Raw genomic sequence first — 25,211 nt, 5'->3', positions numbered from 1 at the left:
CACCCAGGTATTTGCTATCATCCTTTGGCTGGGGTAGTTGTCCAGTTAAAGTCTAGCAGTTTTAAGGAACAGGAGATGACAGCTCTTAGATGGGTTTTCCAGATAGCCTGGCTGGCTAGAAGATGCACAGTTTATTACTTATGGAAGAGCAGAAGAGCCAGAATCCTAAGCTTGATGTTTCCACTAGTTTCTCTTGCTCCTCAAGCATGATAAGAAATGGGCCAAACTGGAAACCATAATGCTAAGGGAAATGAGCCAATCCCAAAAGGTTAAATACCACATGTTTGCCTTAATTTAAGATGATATGATGTTATGTATAACATGTTATGTTTTGAATGTTATATGTTGTGTATAAACTAAAATTGAAGTATAGGTGAGGTGGTCACAGAAGGTGGCTGGGAACCCGCATTTACTTTTAACATATTGGTTACTCATTACTATGTCAATTAATTCCATAATGATGTAAATTTTTGCTGATGGTATGTTGGAGCTTTCAATTGACTGGGATGATACTCTGCTGGCTCTGTCATCAGACCAGAGAGGGTATACCTAAGAAGCCGTTGAACTTGACGGGACAATAAGATGCTGGACTCTATGTTTGGTATACGCTTGCAATGGGGAAATCTCAACTGAACTTGAGCTGTGGTTATGCAGCAAGGTGGAGGAATCCACCATGGTGGGAGGGTTTGGGGAGGGGTGGGGAGAACCCAAGTATCTATGTAACTGTGTCACATAATACAATGTAATTACTGAAGTTAAATAATAAATAATTAAAAAAAAAAAAAAGAATGATGCATATAGGGCTAGATGAATGCTGCACACACAGTGGTTCTGTGTGAACCTGAGGAACAGGCCTTCTATAGGAACTTCTCACAAAATCTCTTTTGGAGGCCTGGTGCAGTGGCCTAGCGGGTAAAGTTGCCACCTTGAATGTGCCACAATCCTACATAGGTACTGGTTTTAATCCTGGCAGCCCCACTTCCCATCCAGCTGCCTGCCTGTGGCCTGGGAAAGCAGTCAAGAACAACCCAAAGTCTAGGGATCCTGCACCAGCATGGGAGGCCTGGACAAAGTTCCTGGCTCCTGGCTTCAGATCAGCTTGGCTCAGGCCATTGTGGCCACTTGAGGAGTGAATCATCGGGTGGAAGACCTTCCTCTCTGTCTTTCCTTCTCTCTATTATCTGACTTTGCATTAAAAATAAATAAATCTTTTTAAAAAAATGTCTTTTAGAAAGAGATATTCCATTTTTAATCCTGGGATATTAGTAAATATGTCTTGGCATGTTATTTTCACTACTTTTGAACGGAGAGAGACAGAGGGAAAGAAAGAGAAGGGGAGAGAGAGAATGTAAATAATTCTAAACAAGTTGATTATTGATGTCTAGACATAGAGGAATCTTTGACATTCACAGAGAATTCTCTTACCACCCAATAAAAGAAAAAAAATAATGTACACTATTGAACTATTTTGCTATAATCACATAATTCAGATAGAAATATTGACAATTATAATAATAGTGGAAAATACCATATTTCCCTAAATATGGCACTATCATTCTTTATAGGAAGTGAATTATATAAGGAAATTTTTGCCTGGTGGCGTGGCCTAACAGCTAAAGTTCTCATCTTGAACACGCCAGGATCCTATTTGGGCGCCAGTTCTAATCCCAGCAGCTCCACTTCCCATCCAGCTCCCTGCTTGTGGCCTGGGAATGCAGTCGAGGACGGCCCAAAGCCTTGGGACCCTGCACCCATGTGGAAGACCTGGAGGAAGTTCCTGGTTCCTGGTTTCAGATCGGCGCAGCACCGGCCATTGTGGTCACTTGGGGAGTGAATGATCGGACAGAGGCTTTTCCTCTCTCTCTCCTCTCTGTGTATCTGACTTTGTAATAAAAATAAATAATGAATCATACAAGGAAATTTTTAAAGTTCATGAAAATTGGCCCAGTGCGGAAGCCTAACAGCTAATGTCCTCACCTTACACGTGCCAAGATTCCATATAGGCACCATTTTGTTTTGTTTTTTAATATTTATTTATTTATTTTTAAATTTATTTATTTTTATTGCAAAGTCAGATATATATACAGAGAGGGCAAGGAGACAGAAGAAGAGCTTCTGTCCGATCATTCACTCCCCAAGTGACTGCAACGGCTGGAGCAGGAGCAGGATCCAAAGCCAGGAGCCAGGAGCTCTTCTGGGTCTCTCAAATCGGCGCAGGGTCTTAAGGCTTTGGACCATCCTCAACTGCTTTCCCAGGTCACAAGCAGAGAGCTGGATGGAAAGCAGAGTTGCTAAGATTAGAACTGGCGCCCATATGGGATCCTGGCACGTTCCAGGTGAGGACTTTAGTCGATAGGCCACTGCGCCTGGCCCTAGGCACAGGTTCTAATACTGGTGACCTGGCTTCCCATCCAGCTGCCTGCTTGTGGCCTGGGAAAGCAGTCGATGACGGCCCAAACCCTTGGGACCCTGCATCTGTGTGGGGTGGCACATTCAAGGTGAGGACTTTAGTCACTAGGCCACTGCGCCTGGCCCTAGGCACAGGTTCTAATACTGGTGACCCCGCTTCCCATCCAGCTGCCTGCTTGTGGCCTGGGAAAGCAGTCGATGACAGTCCAAAGCCTTAGGACTATGCACCCACATGGGGCAAGAGGCTCCATGCTCCTGGCTTCAGAGCAACACAGCTCTGGCCATTGTGGCCACTTGGGGAATGAATCAGCAAACCAAAGACCTTCCTCTCTGTCTCTCCTCCTCTCTGTATATCTGACTTTCTAATAAAAAAAAAAAGTTCAGGGAAATTGAATTAAAAGTTTTGATGTACAAAAAACCTTCTGAATCTGCGCATAGTTTTCCATAGTATGAGTTATCTATGATCTCTTGAAGATCTTTATACTTGTTGGAAAAGTGTATTGATCAAGTATTTGTAGCCAAATGTTAGCTTCCAAGGGCTATTATCACAGCTATTGAGAATAGGATGGAACTATTTGCTGTGATATCTGGTGTATAGATCTATACCAGGTGTACTAATTTATAGTCAGTATATTGGTACTACAATAAAATACCGCATCCAACTAAGCTCGTGAAAAGATAAGGTCTTTTGGCTCAGAGTTTTATATGTTCAAGGCCACTCTCAGGAAGACCCACTGGATAAGTAACCATTGAGGGTGGCAGATGACAATCATGGAAGGCATAGAGAGGATATCTGAGAGAGGAGAGAGAGAGAAAGAAAAAGGAGAGAGGCAATGCCATAACTCGGGCTTTGAAGTAGTAACTTTCTCGCTGGAACTACCCAATCCATATCCCGAATCAGGTCCTGTGTCCTAGGTCTCACACCTGGAATAGGTTTCTGTCCTCAGAGCACCATTAACATAAAATTTGGGACACTAAGTTCCTGAATACTCTTCCTTGGAGCAATGCAGACTCAACGGTGAGTGGAGTGGGGGAACAAATATCAAGGATCAAACTATAGCTCCTGAAAAGGAAACCGTGGTTCTCAATATTTCAAAAAGTGCGCTCTCAAGATCAACGTAGGCATTTTCTGGAGCTTAACAGAAGTGCAGATTCTGAGTTTGTACTTTGAACTACTCAATTAGAAACTCTAAGGCCCCAGAAACCCAAGTTTTAAACTGATGTTGCAGGTGACCCGAGTGAATCTTTACTCAGAATTAAAGTTACTATTTTAGAGAAGAAATAAAAGTGGATGTGAGAAAAAAGAGAAAGGAAGAAAAGTAGAAGGCATATGATTGGACTCTACTAAAATAATACCTTCACCTTACTTATTTGTATTTATTTATTTTAAAGAGGGATAAATAAAGAGGCTTTACACTTGCTTTACTCCCCAAATGCCTGCAACAGCAGGGCTGGAGCCAGGCTGAAGCCAGAAACTTGGAATTCAGTCTAAATTCTCCATCAGTGGCAAGGACCTAAGTACTTGACATGTCACCTTCTGCCTCCCAGGATGTGAATTAACTGGAACCAGAGGCAGTGCTGGATCATGAAACCACATATTCTGCTTTGTGGGATATGATGCCTAAAGCGGTAAGTTAGTGCTATTCCAGATTCCCTGTCTTGGACTCTTCATGGGAAAAATAACATGAAAGATCTTCACTGGCAGACTAAAGGTCTCAAACCATAGACAGGGAGAATGAGTATGCATTTTGAAAAGGAGTTTTCACTGTTGAATATTCTACCTTCTTAGGGTTATGTCTATCTATAGAGTCTAGGATACAGCAGGGCTGGGGAGGAGGCGGTATCTTCACTCATTTTGTATTATTGCTGATGCAACACAACAGGTAAAGAAATGAAGCATATTTGGCTCATGTTTCTGTTGAGAGGAAAGCCAAACAGCTTGGGGCTGGTATCTGGCAAGGGTCTCCTGGCTATGTCACAACATAGCAGATGGCTTCACATGGTGGGTCCATGTAGGAGAACGGTCAGTGCATGTGTGGAAGACAGCAAATCCACAGGATACTTGTTGTGAAACAACCTGTCCTTGCAACTAATCCAGTCTTGAAAGCCCTAACTCATTCCTGTAACAATAATAAGAGGTAGGTTTGGTGCATGATTAAGCACCACTTAGGATACTGCTAGCATCCCAAATCAGAATACCTAGGTCAGAGTCCAGGTTGATTTCAACTCTTTCCTAATGTATACCCTGGGAGGCAACAGGCTGTTGTTCAAAAGTGCTTGAGACCTGTCACTCACATTGTAGATCTGAATTGAGTTCTCAGCTCCTGACATCTTGAGGGTGAACCAACACAATCTCCCACAAACTAATCCACCTGACACTTACATATTTTTACCATGTTACTCTCATTCTTTGGGAAGAACTAACTCCTGCTTCATTCAAGTGAAAGCTCTGTCTCATGCCACAGAGCATTTATTCCTCTTGCCAGAGTCCTTGATTCAGGGAGGTCAGGCGACCTCACAGGAACAATGAAGGTGACTGTATTGCTGCAAGGCATGCTCTTCTCCACCTGGCTCCTTGCCCTGAGGGAGAAAGCTTATAGCTACTTTGATACTGGCAGCTCTACACCAACAACGAGAAGACAGTGGCTAGTCTTACAATGTACTTTTTAGTGTTGAAGGCCTAACACAGAAGTAGAAGGAAATCATGTTTTTTAAGAAACTGTGACCTCACTAGAATAATAAAAAGTGAAGTGCATCATATTTCTGATTTCCAGGTTCCTGAAATTCTTGTGCTAGGTACTTCTGCATGTGTCAACTTGACTGATCCTGCTATTAGGTTAAACATGATTCTAGAGTGTCAGAGAGGGTGTTTCTAGATGATACTGACTTGGATTTGGCAGGCTGAGTGGAGCAGATGGCCCTCTCCAGTGTGGATAGGCCTCACAATCTGTTAGAGACTAGAGAAAGGGGCGAAATATGAGAGAATTCTCTCTCAATGTCTGTCTTTCAGTTTCTTTTCCCAGTAGACTTGAGTTCAGCTGGAGCTTAAGCCATCAACCCTACTGGGCCTCAGGCTCTAAGACTTGGGCTCAAATATACTAGTCTTAGCATATGTGTGAATTATAAATACCCAAGATACAATTTTAACGTAGCCTAATACATAATACCATACAGCCGATAGGATTTTGGAGAATCCAGACTAATATAATTTCCTGTTATTTAAGCAAAGAGTAAAAAAGTAAATGGATGGTAAACTTTCTATATTAACTTTTCATGATGTTCATAGAAATTCTGACCTATCAGGCTAACAGTGGTCATATTTAAAATCTGTCTCAGATCATGCCATGCCCTGCTCTTAATTCTCCAGTGGCTTCTGTCACACATTAATCATAACAACAGTAATAATGAAGAGTCTAGTGCCCTTTCTGCCCTTCACACTCTGGGCCCTGGACCTTCAGCACCTCACTTGCTCTGTGTGCTCTAGCTGCTAAAGCTCTCATCTCAGGACAGCTGCCCTTGCTGCTCCCTCTGGATGGAATACCTTCCTGAGATCTTCACAAACAAGTCTCAATTCGTTTACCTAGCAGATCAAACAGCAGACATCAGAGGTGCCTTCTCTGACCCTTTCACCTGAAGCAGTACTCAACCCCTCCATGCTCTATCCTTCCTCAATTCTGTTCCTACTCACGATACTTATCCTTGCCTGAAATCATCATTATTTCTTTATGTATTGGTTTTTGCGTTTGGGAGGCAGAAAGACACAGGGAGAGAACTGTTCAGACTGACAAAGGGTGGGAGACAGAGAGGGCACCCTCACCTACTGGTTCACTTTCCAATGGCCTGTGGCAGCTGAGGGCTTGGGCAAAACCAGGAGCTTGGAATTCATTCCAGGTCTTCCATGTGGGCAACAGAGACTCAGCTGCTTGAGTTATCACAGCTGATTCTCCAGGTCTGAATTGGTAGAAAGCTGGAGCCAGGAACCAGAGTCAGACGCAAAGCCAGGTACTCAGAAACGGAATAAAGTCTTAACTGCTAGGCCAAAAAAATACCTTCCTTACTTATTTTTAAATCTGTCACTCTTGTCACAATGTTGCACTCATCAGAACGTAAGTTCTACAACGATAAAGATTTTATTTTTCCCGTGACTGTGTCTCCAGCATCTAGAATGTTTTCTTGTACACAGATGATTAGTAACTAAAAGAGAATGTGGAAACAATGGTCTTACCCACTTTCCAGTCGCCCTTGACCTTTTCAGCCCTAATCAACTATGTAAACATTATCAAAACAAAAAATAAATAAATAAATAAATAAAAAGAAATTTAGTAACTATCTGTTGAAGAATATGCAAATGATAAACTGCTGGTTTCAGGTGATACCTTATGAAGAACTTTCAATGTGTAATCCTGGCTAATCTTCATTTTAGCAATGGGAAGAGTACTGCATGTTAGACGATGCAAGAGCCATTCCCAAACCCCTTGTGCCTGGCTGCATGCCACTGACTACTGAGGCTGTAAGACTTAAATATTTGTTTTTCTATTTCCAACATCTACACTAGATTTCTGGCAAATGAGCTGTAGGTAGAAGCTTGGAGTGTTTCTGGGAGAGTTTTTGGTTTCTGGGCAAAAGGGACAGGTAAGGCTGACTGTGTTTTCTTCTTATTTCCTCTAAGAAGCTGGATGTAGTCATGGTGATAGAGTGGTAATCAGTGAAAACAAAGCTAAATGTGTAAAAGGCAGACTTTCACCGCTAAGCTATTTCACCAGTGTCAACGACTAGAAAGCAAATTATGACTTCTGATGGAATCATAGTAGACACTGGGCTGTAAAAAGGGCACTATTCAATCCAAGAAATATTTATTGGGCTGACACTAAGTAGAAGACATAGTATTGAGTAGAAATGTGGATACAAAGACCAATAAGTTATTATTGTTCCCTAAGTATTTAAAAAAGATTTATTTTATTTTTATTGGAAAGTCATATATACAGAGAGCAGGAGAGACAGAGAGGAAAATCTTCCATCTATTGATTTACTCATCAAGTGGCCGCAACAGCCAGAGCTGAGCCAATACAAAGTCAGGAACCTGGAGCCTCCTCTGGGCCTCCCACATGAGCAGGGTTCAAAGGCTTTGGGCCATTCTCTACTGCTTTCCGAGGCCACAAACAAGGAGCTGGATGGGAAGTGGGGCCTTCAGGATTAAAACCAGCACTCATATGGAATCCTGGTGCATGCAAGGCAAGGACTTCAGCTGCTAGGCTCTAAAAACTTTTTTCTAACCCCGCCGGGCCCTAAAAACATTTTATAATATGTACAAAACCTTTGAAGTTTATTTTAAAATATGTATGTACGCATGCATTTACTTGAAAGGTATAAAGACAGAGGGAGGAAGAAAGGGAAGGAAAGAAAAAGAGAGAGAGAGAGAATCTTCCATTTGCCAGTTTACTCCCTAAACAGCCATAGCAACCACAAAGCCAGGGTTGAGCCAGTCTAAACCAGGAGCCAGGAACTCCATCTGGGTGTCCCACGTGGATGGATCATAACCTGCTGCCTCCCAAGGGCATTGGTGGGCAGCTGGATAAGAAGCAGAAGAACCAACTTAGAGCCAACACTCTGACATGAGGCCAGTGTCTGTGTTGTAAGCTGCAGCTTAAACCACTGTGTCTCAATGCCTGCCCATGTTCATAATATACCAAGTTAAAATATTATGAGGGCACACAATGTATTTGTGACAGCAACATATCTCCAAATAAAAATTTTTATGGGAATAAGAATTGGGGACGAGGTTTCTCTCAGAGCTCACTACAACTGAGCTTTTCAGTCACTTTCCCACATGGAAAAGTATTACAAATATTTATTCAGTTACACAATACACACCCCTAACCTCCAAAGACAACTTACCAATGTACAAATGGTTTCGTGTTGATGGGAGTTTTATCCTGGTAAAACACAACAAACTTACAGTATCAGACATTTCTTTCCTCAACATCTGTTTGATTGCTCTAGCATGGAACTGATAGAAATTATGTTAACATTGAGCATAGAGAACGTTCATTTAGAGGCAGAACAGCAGTGAAACCAGCCAAGGAGACTGAGGAAGAAAGCAAGATAGGCGACGTGGTAGGATTTTGATAGTAATGGGGGAGAACAGGAGCTATGTTGAATGTGATATCCAACTACATTGGATTCTACTGAGAGTTCAGAAAGATGAGGCTACAAAGGTGATCAATAAATGTACTGACTTGTCAAGAACTGCTTTAGTGAACTAGAAGAAACAGAAGTCCAACTGGATGAAAGAGAACACATAACAAGAAAATGGTGACATATTTGGGGCAATGCTTTAAGAAATTCTGATACGATGCAGAGATGGGGCAGATGTAAGAAAAGGGGAACATTCTCTGAAAACCATGCTTATTCAGATATAAGGCAAGAAACATAAACAGACAAATCAAGAAAAAAAGGTTAGTTATAATGGCTAAATTGTTGGACGAAAGGAGAAGTTGGCCTTTTAAGGGGAAAATACACTTGAAATAGCAGAAATAAACACCAGGCATGGATGATTTGGTGGAGGCAAGAGGGAGTGTTAATCTTGAGTTATCTCTCACTTCTCCACAAAGACAAACTCTGTTATAACAGAAGTATCTCTCTTCTCAGCTTTTGATCCAGAAAATATTTTCAAATGTGTTTCTTCTCATCTTCTTTTCAAAGAGAAGACCAGACCATTGGGAGAAGGCAAACGGCAGATTTTAATCAATAATCCACTATGGAAATAGGCAAGAGGACTCAGCAGAAACTGAGATCACTTTGGTCAATGCAAAGGTGAGGCTAAACATTCTGCAGGGAGAATGAGGAAACAGAGAGCGGAGCTGTTGGGGTTCAACAGAGTCAGGGAAGTGAAAAGGGACATGTCAGTCAGTGTAAATGTGAGGAAGCCAGTGCTAGAGCAAGCTGGCAATGGCCAAATTTAGGTGTCTGTCTTTCCAGAGAGACTAGGAAAAAGTGACCTTAACTTTCATTGTTGTTACATTGCCAAAAAAAACAAAGGCTTTTAGGTCCTTGAAAAAAGAACTTGGACATTGTAAGACGCCCACTCATTTCCAAGGGACAAAGGAATGAGTCATAACTGTAAGCCTTTCTTAGGAAATGTTCTAAGAGATGGGGCTGAGCTGTTGACTGGAGCTAATGATACAGTATTTGGGTAGCCTGGTCCCTCAAAGACAGACACTTACAGCAGGATGAGGCTTCCCCTGAGAGGTGTGCAGTCTTCAATGTTAGAAACTGCACTGGCATTACAGACTGACAACGCAGGGGGAGGGGAAGGATGACATTATCTGTGCCATCTGCAGCATTTATAGGCCAACATGGAGGTCTACTTGGGAAGAGAACTTAGAGGAACCCAGCTGGTGTTAGGTCACAGAGAGATTTTTGTTATTCTTCAGCCATCAAGACCATATCTGAATTCTTGAACTCACAACATCTACTGTAGTTTCTCTCATAGAGAAACGTATCATGCGGCATTTTTAAAAAAGATATATTTAGGTTTTTTTATTGGAAAGAAGGATATACAGAGAGGAAGATCTTCCGTCCAATGGTTCACTCCCCAAGTGAGCGTGTTGGGAGGAGCCAGGAGCCAGGAGCCAGGAGCCAGGAGCCAGGAGCCAGGAGCCAGGAGCTCCTCCGGGTCTCCCACGCAGGTACAGGGTCCCAAGGCTTTGGGCCGTCCTTAACTGCTTTCCCAGGCCACAATCAGGGAACTGGATGGGAAGCAGGGCCGCCGGGATTAGAACCGGCAACCATATGGGATCTCAGCGCGTGCAAGGCGAGGACTTTAACCACTATGCTATCGTGCCGGGCCCTCATGGCATTTTGAGGGCAGATTTTATCATCTTATTTCATCTTGTTCTTGCCCTCGTATTTATATCTTGGTTACCTTACAGGATCACAGTTTCCTACAGACACATAGAGCCAATGTCAGTCACCTTTTCATCTGATATTGGTTCTATGCAACACTAGGACACAAGCAAGGGATTAATTCAAAAGTGCCAGGTTCCTGATTCATTCCCAAACTCTTAACAGTGCCTGCTTTATGCAACACATTTTGTCCCATGCTGTTAGGGATCAAAAAGACCTAGGGATAGCCATGGTGCATGTTAACTGCTTAACCTGCAGCAAGTGAACTTGGAATTTGTGCAGTTGGCTTCTCCTATTCCTAGCTACTCCACTTCCCATCCAGCTGCCTGCTACTGACCCTTGGGAAAGTAGAAGATAAAGCAGGTACTTGAGTTCCTTTTATCCATGAGGAAGACCTGGATGGAATTCCTGGCTCCTGGCATGGGCCTGGCCCAGCCACTGCTGTTGTGGATACTAAAGGGAGTGAACCTCAATCTTTCTGTCACTCTGCCTTTCAAATGAAGAAATATTTTAAAAGATTCTGCCTGGTTTTATCCTGTTTCTTCAACCTTTCCTCAAATTTCTACCGCTTTCTACAGAGCTGAGATACCATTCACATTGAACATTTAGAAAATCCAATCCTTAAGACAACATCAGATGACATTTTAGCACACCCACAACTTGGAAGCTTGTTATTCAAGAATCCTTCATGTTAACTGCCTGGCAGTGATGGACTTGGTGCACAGAGCTGATAATCACACACATGGACTACTGACTGATGGTCAACAGCTGAAGGTCATTAGTGGCATCAGGCCTTTATAGACGGAGGGTCACACAGGCTAAGGGAGGAGGCTTTGAGGAGCTAACACAGTTCCCATAAACCTGTCTATGGAATCCACCCATTGTTTCCACACCCTAGCCTGGAAGTATCTCTCTTTGTTTTGTATATCCAATCAGTTGTCCTCCCACACCTTTGTAGGTAAACAGGCTCATTCTAAGGACATATTAAGTCAAAACCACAAAGAAATACCACTTGTACCCACTAGGATAGCATTAAAGTCAGAAAATAACAGGTATTGGTGAGATGTGAGGACACTAGAACTCTTCTACCCTGCTGGTAGAATTAAATGGGCAGTCATTTTGGATTCTAACTCTCCATTCACTAGAAATGAAAACACAGGAGTACCTGTGCAAAAAAGTTGTGAATGTTTATAGCAGCATTATTCATAACAGTCAAAAAGTGGAAACATTATGCTCAGTGAAATAAACCAATCCCAAAAGGACAAATATTGTATGTTCTCTCTGATATAAGCAACTTTCATACAAAATACAATAATGGGGCCTGGCGCAGTAGCTTAGTGGCTAAAGTCCTTGCCTTGCACACATCAGAATTCCATGTAGTAACACTTCATATCCCAGGTGCTCTACTTCCCTTCCAGCTCCCTTCTTGTGGCCTGGGAAAGCAGTCAAGGATGGTCCAAAGCCTTGGGACTCTGTACCCACACGGGACACCTGGAAGAAGCCCCTGGCTCCTGGTTTTGGATTAGCTCAGCACCAGCCTTTGCGGCTACTTGGCGAGTGAACCAGTGGACGTCAGATCTTTTTCTCTGTCTCTCCTTTTCTCTGTAAAAACCTGACCTTCCAATAAAAATAAATAAATTGTAAAAAACAAAATACAAGATAAATGGATATATAGGTAAACATGCATATACATATATCTTCACAGATGAACTGCATAATGCAGCTAGCCCACCAGGAGGTGAAGTGATGTTGCCGTATACATTTCTACTCCTGAATAAAAGGATTACCAACAAAACTGTGAAGTATATCTTAGACAATAGCATAGACAATAGCTTAGACTAGCCTTTCTACCAGTGTATATACCTACAATACCATTAACAATTAAATAGCACAATGTTGGGCTTGTGTCTACTGTCGCAGGACAATACTGTTCCAGTAACATGGGGGAAAACAGTCGAAGGGAGCAGAGAAGGGGGAAGCTCTGTCTATGCCGTCACACTGTGACAAATAAACAAAAGATTGGGAGAAAAAAAGAAAATATCACATTCAAGGTTTTTTACTATCATGTGGATATATACAAAGAAACATAAAATTTCATGTAATTGCTGGTGAAAAAGTGGAAATAACTGAAATACCCATCAAATGATTTACAGATAAACAAAACGAGGTATATCCATCAGCAGTAAAATGGGAGGAAATACTAAGCCATGTTATCACATGGCTGAACCTTGAAGAATTAAAGAAACTGGACAAAGAAGGTCACACGTTACCATTGCATGACTTCAGTTATGGAAAAAGTTAGGAACAGGTACATTCATAGAAACCAGAAAGTTGTCCTTTGCTGGGAATGAGGCTCAGGGGGAGGAAGGTGTAGGAGTGACGGGTAGCGAAGATTTTTCTTTCAAAACAATAAAAAAAAAAAGAAAACAAAAAATGATATTCCTTTCTTTCGGAGGTGATGAAAATATTCTAAACTTGTGGTTATAGTTGCACCTAGCAGTGAAATTGTTTACTATGCGAATAACAACTCAATCAAGCTGCCAGGAAAAGGAAGTCACCCAACCAATCATTTGAAGTAAGAGGCCAAGGACTTAAAAGAGCATTATTTGAAGTTTCTGTGGCCAACACATTGGAAGTTTTTAGGGAAACATCTGTTTTCATGCATAAAATATTAAACGTGAGAAACGGCAGCGGCGGGTGAATCGGCGAAAGGTTTGGGGCGGAAGAAGGATCCTGGTCTGGCCTCAGGTCCTTGGAGGGCCTTTGGGGCGGCCCTCTTGGGGTGCCCCGGGTCACCACGCGCCCCTCCTCCGGGCCTGAGTCACGGCACCGCCAGAGTCCCCACGCGGGGATGCTGCGGTGAGCGCGGCCAGGACGCTGCGGGGCCCCGGGGCAAAGCGTCGGGCTCTCGGCCACCCAGCGGCGCCCGCACGGAAAGCCAGGCCCGCGTCCGCCTCCCCGGCGGCGGCTGCTGCTCCGGAGCTCCTCGGCGGGCGGCGGCGGGGCCTGCCCTGGAGCCGCGCGCCCGCCGCACCTGCCCTCCATGGCGTTTATCCGGAAGAAGCAGCAGGAACAGCAGCTGCAGCTTTACTCCAAGGAGAGGTGCGCGGCGGGCCGGGGCAAGCTGCGGGGCTTGGACTCCAAGGCCGGGATACCGACCGGAGCCCTAAGGGACGGAAGCCGGCGCCTGGCGTGGGGGGTGGGGGGACCAGGCACGGAGCCGGGGGGTCGGGAGTGCGTGCAGGGCCGGTCCAGGGACAGTGGGCAGAGCCTCGGGTCGCGGTCCACAGCCGAGAGGGGCCGGGCCGAAGGCCTGGGGGCCGAGCACAGCGAGGCGGCGGAGCGAGCCGGCAGCCCGAGCCCGGTGTGCGGCTCAGCTCTCCCGGAAGGCCGGCGGCGCCGGAGCCCCGCAGTGCGGAGCCGCGGAACCCCTCGTGAGGGTGGGTCGGCGTGCTCCGCGTTCTCCCACCTTGCCCTGACCGCCTTCCCCAACCCCTGAACCGGCGTCGGGAGCGGCACCGCTCGCTCGTTTGCCCGGACCGGACGGGGCAAACACGGGGGGAGGGGGTGGAAGTTGACACCTCACGGCGCGGCGCCCTTTACCCGCCGTCTTCTTCGGGCACCTGGCAGAGGCAGACTCCCTGCCGCCGGAGTGGGCCGGGAAGAGCGCCGCCAGAAAGGCCGCCTTCTGAGGAAAGCCGAGGTCTTCTCGGTAAACGCTGGCTCCCCGGGCGATTCTGAGTGTGTTCGAAAGACTGCGCTCCAAAGCGCTGTGCGGCGCGGCGGGACTGGCGTCATCGCGGGCGCCCTGGAGAGGACTTGGAGGTCCCGCTAGGGGAAGTGTAAATGGGCTCACAGCAGCGTCGCTTCAGGCTTGTCCCAGCCCGGAGAGAAAGCTCCTTCTGTGACCGAAATACCGTGCTGATCCTCCGGGAGTGTGGTCCTGGGTGCCAAAGCAACCGGGGCAGTGTTTGGACAAATTGGGCTCCGGTCCCCAGAACTGCCCGCTTCTCCTACCACTGCAGTCTTCCTCGCCCATATAGCTGCAAACTTGAGTGAGTGTGTGCGTGTTTGAGTGGTTTGGCAGTGTCGACTTGATCCTTTACATCCAAAAATTCACGGGCCTAAAAACCACAGGGCTGCTTCAGAAAGTTTGCGTTTAAGTAGAAGCAAAAAGATGACTGGGTGCAAAAGAGATCAGAAGTTCACACATAGTTTTCCTCATATAATGTATGTTCCATGTACTCTGAGGCCCTCTGGTATCTTGCATCTGGTCTCCGAAAGTGTTTTTGGTAAGGCGATTCAGTCACAGAAAGGATTTTGTTTGTTAAATAACAACCAGATTATAACTAAAATAACTTACACTTGAGGATGATGATGTGCCTGCATTTACATTGTGTGTTTCCTGTGGAAAGAGTTTGCCGGGGAGTTTCTTTATTCATTGTCATCACCACTAAGGCATGTTGGCATTCTGTATTGAGAATAAACGATCAAGCCTTAAGCTGTAAGGACTTTGAAACGCCTGAGTTGTCATCCAGCTGTAAGATGTGTCACTTGTAACAATTCTTGGCTTGCTAAACGAGAAAAACTGTTGTCTTTAGAGCTGCTTGTTATTTAGGTGAAGGTCATTTGTGTTTGATCGGGTTAGCGTAGGTAGCAGCGTGGTGTAACACACGTCTTCAAGTCTGCACTTGTCCTTGAACATCTAAGCTGTATTGTTAGTGTTCCATTGATCAGACAACAACATGACCAGCTAGGAGCTCTTACAGCCACACACTGATGCTCAGGAGGCATCGGCTGCTTCTGAGTTTCAGTCATCTGAAAACATTGATGCCACGTGTGTTGTATTTCTTCCCTCTCTTGCTGACGGCTCAGATCCTTTAATGCTGCAGCCTTGGGCTGATGCGCATGCTCCAACTAGGGTGGTGTTAGACGCTTGATCCAAAGGACAGGAATCTGTTCACACAGTCCGACTCGGACCAGAGGCAAGCAGGCGCTTTAGAAGTCACAGCTTTATTGGGCTTCAACATTCACCATTGCCCCCACCCCCATTTTTTTTTTCTGGCTTATTCTTTGGAGACGGTGGATACAAATTAGTGAAAATAAGTGATGAAGGTGATGCCTCCAATTTTCTCAGAGAACTGTTGCTTTCCTTGGGAAAACTGAAGAGTTTGCCAGGGGTTACCACCGGAGGCCTCACCTTTTTATTGTGAGTTCCTTGAAGGTAGAATTTTTATTTTATTTATTTCTTTGTTCATTTTTTACTGGATGTTGTATTTAGAGTAAGTGATATATTTTCCATGAGGAAAAAAAGACTGATTGGGAGATTCTTACATTAGTGGCATAAGCCAAGATGGTGGCAGAAAAAAAATGGAGAAAAGTGCACAGATTTTAGCTATTTTGGGGGGTGGGATGGGGTAGAATTGGCAGGTTTTGGTGAGGTGTATAGCGCAAGGAGATGTTGAAGAATCCAGGTTCATATTGTCAGATAAAATGCAGGATACACAGTTAACTTTCAGTAAACAGACCTGGTGTGATGGGATGGCTCAATTGGCTAATCGCCCTTCAAGCACCGGGATCCTATATGGGCACCAGTTCATGTCCCAGCTGCTCCACTTCCCATTCAGCTCCCTGCTAATGGCCCTGGAAAGCAGTGGAGGATGGTCCAAAGCCTTGGGACCCTGCACTCATGTAGGAGACCTAGAATGGGCTCCTGGATCCTAGCTTTGGATTGAGGTCTGGCCACTGCGGCCACTGGGGTAATGAGCCAGTGGTTGCAAGATCTTTGCCTTACCTTCTCTCTGTAAATCTGCCTTTCCAATAAAAATAAATAAATCTTCAAAAGTTTTTCCGATAAGCAATAGTATTTTACTATAGTCAGGACCTATAGGTATTTTAGTAGAATGATATTTATTGCTTATTTGAAATTCAAATTTAACTGAGCATCCTGCATTTTCATTTGCTAAACACTTGATCATGGCCAAAAATCCAAAAGTAATAGAATTGCTTTTGACTAAGATCAAGTGTAAGTATGACTATTCTGCTATGTGAATAACCTTACAGTGGTGCCATTTATTTGTGACATTTATAAAGTCGAGGTTGGGTAATTTTAGAATTACAAAACACACAAAAACTTGGTCATTCACATTGTATACTGAATTGTCCTCGTTAAGATTTAGGCCATAGGACCCAGTGCCATTGCCTAGCAGCTAAAGTCCTCACCTTGAACACGCCGGGATTCTGTATGGGTGCCAATTCTAGTCCCGGCTGCCCCATTTCCCATCCAGCTCCCTGCTTGTGCCCTGTAAAAGCACTGAAGGATGGCCCAATGCCTTGGGACCCGGCACCCACGTGGGAGACCCAGAAAAACTCCTGGCTTCGGATCGGGGCAGCACTGGCCATTGTGGTTACTTGGGGAGTGAACCACTGGATGGAAGATCTTTCTCTCTGTCTTTCCTCCTCTGTGTCTATCTGACTTTGCAATAAAAATAAACAAAAATCTAAAAACAAAAGAGAAAGTTTTAGGCCATAGCACCCATATTGATTTTATTCATTTTAAAAGTCCAGTGCAGGTGTTGATAAAAAAAAAATAGAGTTTACCTGTTTCCCTTGATATTGTAAACATTCTGTACTGGTGATAATGCAGTTGTTTCCCTGTTGGGAAAAATGATGTTCAGGGCAAGTTTCTTTGGAGGGAGAGCTGGGTTCTTGTCCTTACAATGCCATAGAATAAATCACTTGGTTGTGGTTTGTAAGCTACCAGGCAAGGCGAAACCAACTGTGGTCCTTAATTCTTTTGGGTGTTTGGATATTATATTTATAGTCTTAGAGACACTGCTGAGATTTCAACTTTGCTGCTCTTGGCTATTCAGTTATTAAATTTCTTTTACTCAACATGTTTGTTTCATCAACTGAGTTTGTGTTCATTATATTAAAAACTTGTTGAGAGGACAAAGTGATTTGTTACACGCCAGTGTTTAGTTTTTCATTTCTTAGGCTGATCAGACAGACGGCATCTTTTTAGGACATACCAGGTGTTTAAAATAGATAAAATAGATGCAGGCTTAGACTGCTGTTTTTAATCTTTTGTGTTGTTTGTCGTTTGCTTAGATATGGATTTCTTCTTTGTTCCTCTTACCTGGGTTCCTAAACTGAAATAGTTTTAGAAAATGTGGAACTAGCTCTTGGAACATTACTTCTTACATTTTTGTATATGTCTCAATGAGTCTGTGATATTTTTTTTTCTGTGGTCTACTGGGGGTTACTTAAATCCATTTTATAATTTACTAGATTTTTCTCCAATTCCCTTATTTGCTGTATAACCTATAACTTACATTTTAGTCTTAATTATTTTTGAGTTTTTCATTCTACATCGTTCATGTTTATACCTATTCTTTTCTTTAAACTTATAGAATAATTTGCATGTTACAGAATATTTGTAGTCTTTACAAGTTAGATTATTTTGTTTTCTGACTTAGTAATTCTACTTTCTTGTGTGTTGTGATTTTCGATTGTGGTTTCTTTTCCTGAAAGTTTTTCAGTGGCGATTGTAACAAGCACAAATTTAAAGGGCATTTTTTTCAGAAGGTTTATATTTTTTTTCTGCTGGGTCAGGGTAGGAGCCACATTCATTTTTCTTGGATTTGATTGTGCTGTCCCCTTGAATGTCTTTATAATAAATTCAGGGTCACTGTTCCTTGAAAAGCTGAACAGAGACCCCAGGAAAAAGCCTGCCTTAATGCCAAATTCTCTAGGTTTATGTTTTATGTTTGTTTTGCACTTCTAGGACACTGCATTAGTTTTCCCTTCATTCCAGCTAAGCATTTTAAGATTTTAAACTAATGTATCCAGCAGTTTCAGAAAGCCTATAGTTAATTATTTTATGGATAGTTGAACTGATACCACAAATGAAATTCGTAATGATTTCTTTGTGCCGTTTTATGTAATAAATCTAAGACTGCTTAAGAAAGGAATTTCGAGATAATTTAATCTTTATCTCTCCCTAATTTTATGTTTGAAGAGCATGAGACCTAAGTAAGTAAAGTGATTCAGTTAAGGTCAAATAGCTATGTTATGAGCCAAGGCTAGAACTAATGTTCTCTGGTCCAAGTTCAGTCCCTTTCCACTGTGACGTACAGCTTTTGTCTTACACACTAGACATGAGTGCTACTGAGCACTGCTATTTTTCTGCGGTATCTAAAATTTATAGTGATTCAGAAGTGATTGAAACCTGGTTTATGTTGATGCTAGAACCCTTGTGATGAAAATATGGACCATGGGAAAAGTGAGGGTCTAAATTCCTCTTCCAGGCCCTTGCCTTTTACATAGAGAGTCTTTGTAAGTATTGACATTTAGATGGTACACAAAGCAATAACAATATTTAGAAAGTAAACACACATGCATACACACACACACACACACACACAGGTCATAGATGGAATGGATCAGAGAGGAAGTGGGGGAAGGGAATCAGAGTAAGGATGAAATACTGTGCGCCTTCTGAGCCTTGTCTCCAATCAGACTGAGCACTTCTCAGAATCTCCTTTTATGAGGCTGTGTGATCACCAGGGTGATTTATGATACTTCATACAATTGCACGTGGAGCTTAATATGCAAATTTACATGGTGACCTTCTCCAGGTCCCCTGTGAAAATAGGGCATCATAAGAAAGGAATATTGTGACAGGATAGAATTACACAGAAGAGGACAGGACCTTACGGGTTTTTAAAAAAATTTATTTTTAATATTATTTACCTAGTTGAAAGGGATGCATGACCATGTGAACCTCTGGTTATGGTGAGGAGGGTTGAGGTATGGAGAAAGGTGAGTGGGATAAGTGTTCCAATTTTTTTCTTTTTATTCTCCTGTTCTGCTGGGGGAAGGAGGATAGGAGGGGGACTGCTCCTTTCTGTCAAACTGCTTCAACACCTGTGATGGGGAATGGTCATTTGATGGCTTCTTAGAGACCCTGATGTGGGAAAGAATGTTTTGAGTGTTACTTGATGGGTTTGATAGATATTTTGATAGTTCTAAGCAGTTGTTGATTTCATTGCTCCAGGGTTGAGAAAACTTTCCAAGGTTTGTTGGCTGACAAAGTCCACCTCATTGTGCATCCATAGCCCCAGACACTTGCTGCAAAGCTTGACCAGGAAAGTTGTCCAACCTGTTCTGCTTTCCATCCTCTGATGAAATGCTCAATGTCCTTTGCTGGCCTAGATGAGCTGGCTGTCATGTTCTGTCCCCCTTGTGCATCTGGACTTGCAGTCCACTGCACAGGCATACCTAGTGGCGGTATGTGCACTCCAAGATCAGACAATGCATCTTGTGATTTTTTTCCCCTATAGTTGGGATCTGAATCCAGCAGTCCAGTCAGACAGTCCACCAAGAAACCTTGCCTGGGGTGACCTCAGACTTAAGTCTTCTGTGTACCATCCAGTGCAGGGTCAGGTATGGTCTGTCCCTTGCACCAGCCTACTACATATTAGTGGATGCAGCTGCCTGGTCAGTTCTGCTGCGATCCCCATCTTTCATGTAAACTGACAGGTACAACAGCATAGTCCAGCCCAGACTGCCACAGGCCCTATCTTCATGCACACCAGTGGGTGCTACAGCCTATTTGGGACTATACTTAATAACTGCACCAGGCCTGCCTAGAGTCCTGGTTTTTGTGACCTAGCCTGGGTCTGTCCTTCATCCCATCTGGCTTTTGTGCACAACCATGGGTGCTACAGCTTAGCTCAACTCAACCTGCCCCCAACCCAGCCCACACATATGCTGATGAGTTCTGTAGCCTTGCCTGGCCTGGCCTGCCTCCAGCATTTAGATGGAGCTGTTGTGCTCCCCAGTGGGAGCTGTGACCAGTAGGAGAGTTCGCCATTGCCCAAACTATACCAGGAGGGCACTTAGTTCCAGATCTCAGGAGTGCCTTTGTATGTTGCTCCCCTGCTTGGTATGGGCTGCTGTCAGTCCCAGCTTTTGTATATGCTGATGGCTATTGCGGCCTGGTCCAGCCTGGTCTCCTCCTGGCCTTGGCTTTTACAAGAGTCAGGTGAGTTTCTGTCATGTGAGTTTTGTGGTCCAGCCTTACTCTACCCTTCACCACTCCCAGCTCTCAAGGAAACAAGTGGGTGCTATAGTCCCACAGAGGAGAGCCCACAAGTCCCCTACAGAATCTGCCCCTACATCTGATTCTCTCATGTTGTTGTTGGTGCTGTGGTTCAGCCTGATGTGGCCTATCCCCTACCGTGACACTTGAGGTTAGGTGCTGTGGCCTAGCCTAACCAACAGGCATTAGGTAATGATATTTAGCCCAGTCCAGGTTTCCCACGTGGGCAGGTGCCTTAACCTGACCCAGGCATGCTCTCCAGTTTTCTGCTCTAAAGCACCATTCTCAACTCCCTTACCTACCTGCAACTGCTGTGTGTGACTGTGTCTGTAGGAGTCCCCAGAATTTATTTCTCCCCTGTCAAATATGCCCTCAGCTACTCTTACTCCTAAACGTCTGTAGAGCTTCTTCTCCAGGCAGTCTGCAGGCCTTGTGCCTGGGAGCCCGGGTGATGTGCCCCAACCCAGCATTCTCCACCTTCCCTACAGCCCAGCGCAGTGGCTCAAAGCAGGCTCCTCCCTTCTGGCTCCAGATCGGCTCAACTCCAGCCGTTGTGATCATTTGAGATTGAACCAGTGGATGGAAGATCTTTGTCTCTGCTTCTGTCTGTCAATCTGCCTTCCAATTAAAACAAACAAAAAAGCAAAAACACCTGAAGATACATGTTGGTACAAATTTGGCATTAACCTGGCCCAGAATGCCTGACGGCTGTTGACAACCCAGGTAGTTACCTATAGTTGGGGTATGGTTTGTGACCTTATCCTATGTCAGTCTGGCAACATGTACTTACCTAGACTTGTTAGCAGAATCCAGAACCCCGCTCCCAACCCCAGACCTGCATTCGAATCTGCATTTTAACAGGAATCTCAAATGTCGTATGCGAAGATGATTGTTTGAGAAGCACTGGTCTAAGTAATAAAGTATTCCTCTCGCTTTTCTTGTTCCTTCTAATTATTCTTTCATATTCTTGATTATAGGAAAGTGATCTGCTGTGATCCTTGTTTTAAAAAATCTTGAAACACTCTTATTTATTAAACTTTTTAGATTTTTTTATGATGTTTATGTAGTTGATCAGGGTGGAAAGGATCGAGGGTTAAGGAAAAGTGGGTGTGATCATTGTTTCTAAATTACGTCTTCCTCCTGTTTCTGGGGGAAGAGAGGAGATAAGGGGATGAGCCATGCAGAGCCTCCCCAGTACCCGAGGATGGAGAAAGGCCACCCGCTCTCAGCCCAGGGTCCCGATGTGCTGCACACTCCGAGGGTTCTGCTCAAGTGGCTTCAGTAGTTCTCAGGTGCTTTGAATCTCACCAGTCTAAGGATGAGGAGCCCCTTCCGCCATCCGATGACTGACATAGTAGACTCTACAGTCTCCATTCAGCCAGATTTTATTGTCATTGTCTGGCTGGGGTTGTTGTCTGATTTGTTGAAACACTGTTAGAGCATAAGTTATGTGTTTACCATTTCTTCTCATTGATGGTTGAGACTTGAATGTAGAAAGAACTAGCTTTGTAGATGATGTCCATGTAAGGAATTTTGGTATCTGAACCATATTGGTGGGAAGCACCTCATTGCACGTAGTCGAGGGAGAATAAAATGTCTTAGTCTGCCTGAAAGATGGAATGGAAGGGAATGGCTAAAAAAACCAGACTTTAAAAAATGAAATTTGGGCCCAGTGCCATAGCTTAGTGGCTAAAAGTCCTTGTCTTGTACGCACCTACATCCCAGATGTATGCCAGTTAGTGTTGCAGCAGCTGCACTTCCCACATAGCTCCCTGCTTGTGGCCTGGGAAAGCAATCAAGGACAGTCCAAAGCCTTGGGACCCACACCTGCGTGGGAGACCAGAGGAGGCTCCTGGCTCGTAGCTTCGGATCGGCTCAGCTCCAGCCATTGCAACTGTTTAGGGAGTGAATTAACAGATAGAAGATCTTCCTCTCTGTCTCTTTGTATATCTGACCTTCCAATAAAAAAAAATAAATCTTAAAAAAAAAAAAGAAATTTGTTTTACTGAACAATAGCAGGCATAAGATGAAATGCTGTGTTATGGAAGGCAGGGTCAGCACTGTTCCTGGGAAAATAACTGGTACAGGAGCTGCATATGATATTTAGTGACCGTGCTATCTCTTTGAACATGTGTAGAGCATGGACAATAAAATGAGTTGGGCTTTATCACAAAGATTCATGTCCGTTTTAGGTGTTATTAGGACTCAAGATTGGAGTGCTGACAAGCTTCAGGCCTCGTCCAAAGGAAGGACTCTTGGGGTGAGAAGCAGTGTACTCTGAATGCCAAGAATATGCTCGTCTCTAGGGGAACGCAGGACCATAGAGGACACACTCAGAGGAATAATAACATAGTTGTGTTGATTTGTTACAGGCCACCATTAAGTAGGTGGGTAACTTGGCAGGTGTGTAGTTGATGTAGGTGGTAAAAGAGGAAGTGACAATACAAATGCTCACAGTATTGGTAGCAGTTCCTTGACTTACCTAGTCAACTTCAGAACTGAGTTACTTATTTTTTTAAATGAAAGATTTGTTTCTGTATTTGAAAGGCAGAGATAGAGAGACAGAGACAGATCTCCAGTCCTTTGGTTGACTCCTCAACTAGGGAGACCAGGAGCCAGCAGCTTCTTCCAGGTCTCCCGCATGGGTGTCAGGGGCCCCAATCATTGGGCCACCTTCCATTGCTTCACAAGTACGTTAGCAGAAAGCTGGTTTGGAAGCAGAGCAGCAGGGACTAAAACGAAAGCTCGTAAGGGATGCTGATAGCGCAGGCCGCAGCTTCATTCTAGCCAAAAGCAACTTTACTTAGTTCTGAACAATAAAGAAAAATTAAGATGCAGCGAAAGGTATAAACTCTCTAGGTGAGTTTGTATCAAAATATACATTGGTGAGACTCATGGGGAATAGATCATAGTAGAACCCAGATTCTTTTAAAAAAGATTTATTTCATTTTTTATCTTATTCGAAAGGCAGAGTTACAGAGAGATGTCCTTCAGAGAGAGAGAGAGACACAGAGAGAGAGAGAGAGAGAGAGAGAGACTTCATCTGTTATTCATTCCACAAATGGTCACAGTAGCCAGAGATGAGCCTATCTGAAGCCAGGAACCAGGAGCTTCTTTCAGGTCTCCCATGTGGTTATAGGGGCACAAGGACTTTAGTCATCCTCTCTGCTCTGTTCCCAGGCCATAAGCAGGGAGCTGGATCAGAATTGGAGCAACTAAAACAAAACAAAACAAAACAAAACAAGCAAACAAAACAAAAAAAGAATTGGAGCAGCTGGAGCACAAACTGATAGCCTCCTGGGATGCTGGCACTGCAGGTGGAGGGTTATCCTATTACAGCATGGTGTGGGCCCCGAGCCCAGAGTTTAAAAAAAAACAAGTCATCAAAGTTTCAAAGAAGGAAAGGACACGTATGGATGAGTGGACCATTCTGGAAATATTATTGACCTAGGAAGTTTGTCCAGACTTACTTCAGAATGTCTGGTCCAAATGGTGTTTTCAGAGGAGATGAGGCAGATCAGAGAGGAAAACAAAGCAATGGGAAGGGATCCTACAGGCAGTGTTCTTCCAGCTTATCTTAAAAATTTAAAAGCAAAGAAGTCTTATGCAGTTAGCTTTCAGAGAGCCAAAGCTTCTAAGCAAATATTGTGAATTAAAAAAATAGCAACAAAAATAATCTTCTAAAACTGTTTTTGAAATGAGGAAGTCCTGGGCTACTGCCTGGGGCTAGCATGCTAGTGCAACGCTGATTTATGACAGAAAATGTGGCTCTCATTTTCTGTTCTGTTCCTGATAGCATCAGACTGAAAGAGACAGTCTTTCCCAAGATGTAGGAGGGTGCAGAGGGCCCCTGTGTGTTTGTGTCGCCTGGTGTTAGCTCCCGGGAGAGTTTGCATTTAGAAACACAAAGCTGTTTCAGTGATCCAGCAACTGTGAAAGTTCCTGAAAGGACATATGGACGTAAACAAGTCTAGTGCTAAATCTGGAAGAGGCAGATTATTTTTAAACTCCTGGAAGAGGAGGTGGTCCCTGGACTCCAGCATCGAGTCGCTACGAAGTCATATATTGTTAAACTGTTCAAGTTCTGGCATGCAGATCGGGAAAATGGATTAGATTTTGTTAATATGAACTTGGGCAGAGAAGAAGGGTTAATTTTATTATGCCTTAGCAGGTTTAAGAAGGAAAACATGAATGATAGCACAATTAGTTGGAATAATGTTGTTTGAGTAGCTGGATTGAGGGATCAAAAATGAACCCCCCAAAGCATGGTGCTTTGGCACACACAGAGTGCTTCACACTGCCGGGGGTTGGGAGGTCCCAGAAACAAACAAACTTTTCTTGCCTTTTGGTTTCCCACCTCTTTCTTCCCTGAAGTGAGTCATGGAAACTAGAACTTCTCTTCCCCAAAGTTAACCACAAAACTTGGTAAGATTGTGTTCGCCCTTCTCCGTGTTGGAGATTCTCATTCTAGAGAGGTCCTGTTCCATACCCAGGAAGAAGAAAGGCCACACACAGAAAATCAGAATGAATCTGGACTGACAGGCCTTGCTGAGCTTCCTTCCTCAGTCTTGCTATGACATGCCTGTTTGTCTAATTGGATTTCAACACAGAACTTAAAAATGGGCACCCTTAGGCCCAGTGCAATAGCCTAGTAGTTAAATCCTTACCTTGCGTGTACCAGGATCCCAAAATGAGGTTCATGTCCTGGCTGCTCCACTTCCCATCCAGCTCCCTGCTGTGGCCTGGGAAAGCAGTAGAGGATGGCCCAAAGCCTCAGGACCCTGCATCTGCG

General features: G+C 44.0%; 1 protein-coding gene across 2 annotated transcripts in view; it reads left to right on the top strand.

The window, feature by feature from the left end:
- Positions 1 to 12,847: 12,847 nt before the first annotated feature.
- NSMAF (neutral sphingomyelinase activation associated factor) overlaps positions 12,848 to 25,211 on the top strand; it is an 81,296-nt gene continuing 68,932 nt past the window's right edge. The window contains exon 1 of one of the 2 annotated variants that reach the window (XM_036498407.2): positions 12,848 to 13,416. In XM_036498407.2, coding sequence (XP_036354300.2) covers positions 13,358 to 13,416 — 59 coding nt within the window. In that variant the 5' untranslated portion in view covers positions 12,848 to 13,357. The remainder of the gene's footprint in view (positions 13,417 to 25,211) is intronic. The other variant, XM_058668648.1, reaches the window with a different exon arrangement.

The sequence above is a fragment of the Ochotona princeps genome, chromosome 9 (genome assembly GCF_030435755.1).
Source record: "Ochotona princeps isolate mOchPri1 chromosome 9, mOchPri1.hap1, whole genome shotgun sequence".
Lineage (NCBI taxonomy): Eukaryota > Metazoa > Chordata > Mammalia > Lagomorpha > Ochotonidae > Ochotona > Ochotona princeps.
The sequence above is the reverse complement of the archived record's forward strand: the minus strand, read 5'-3'. Positions and strand labels throughout refer to the sequence as shown.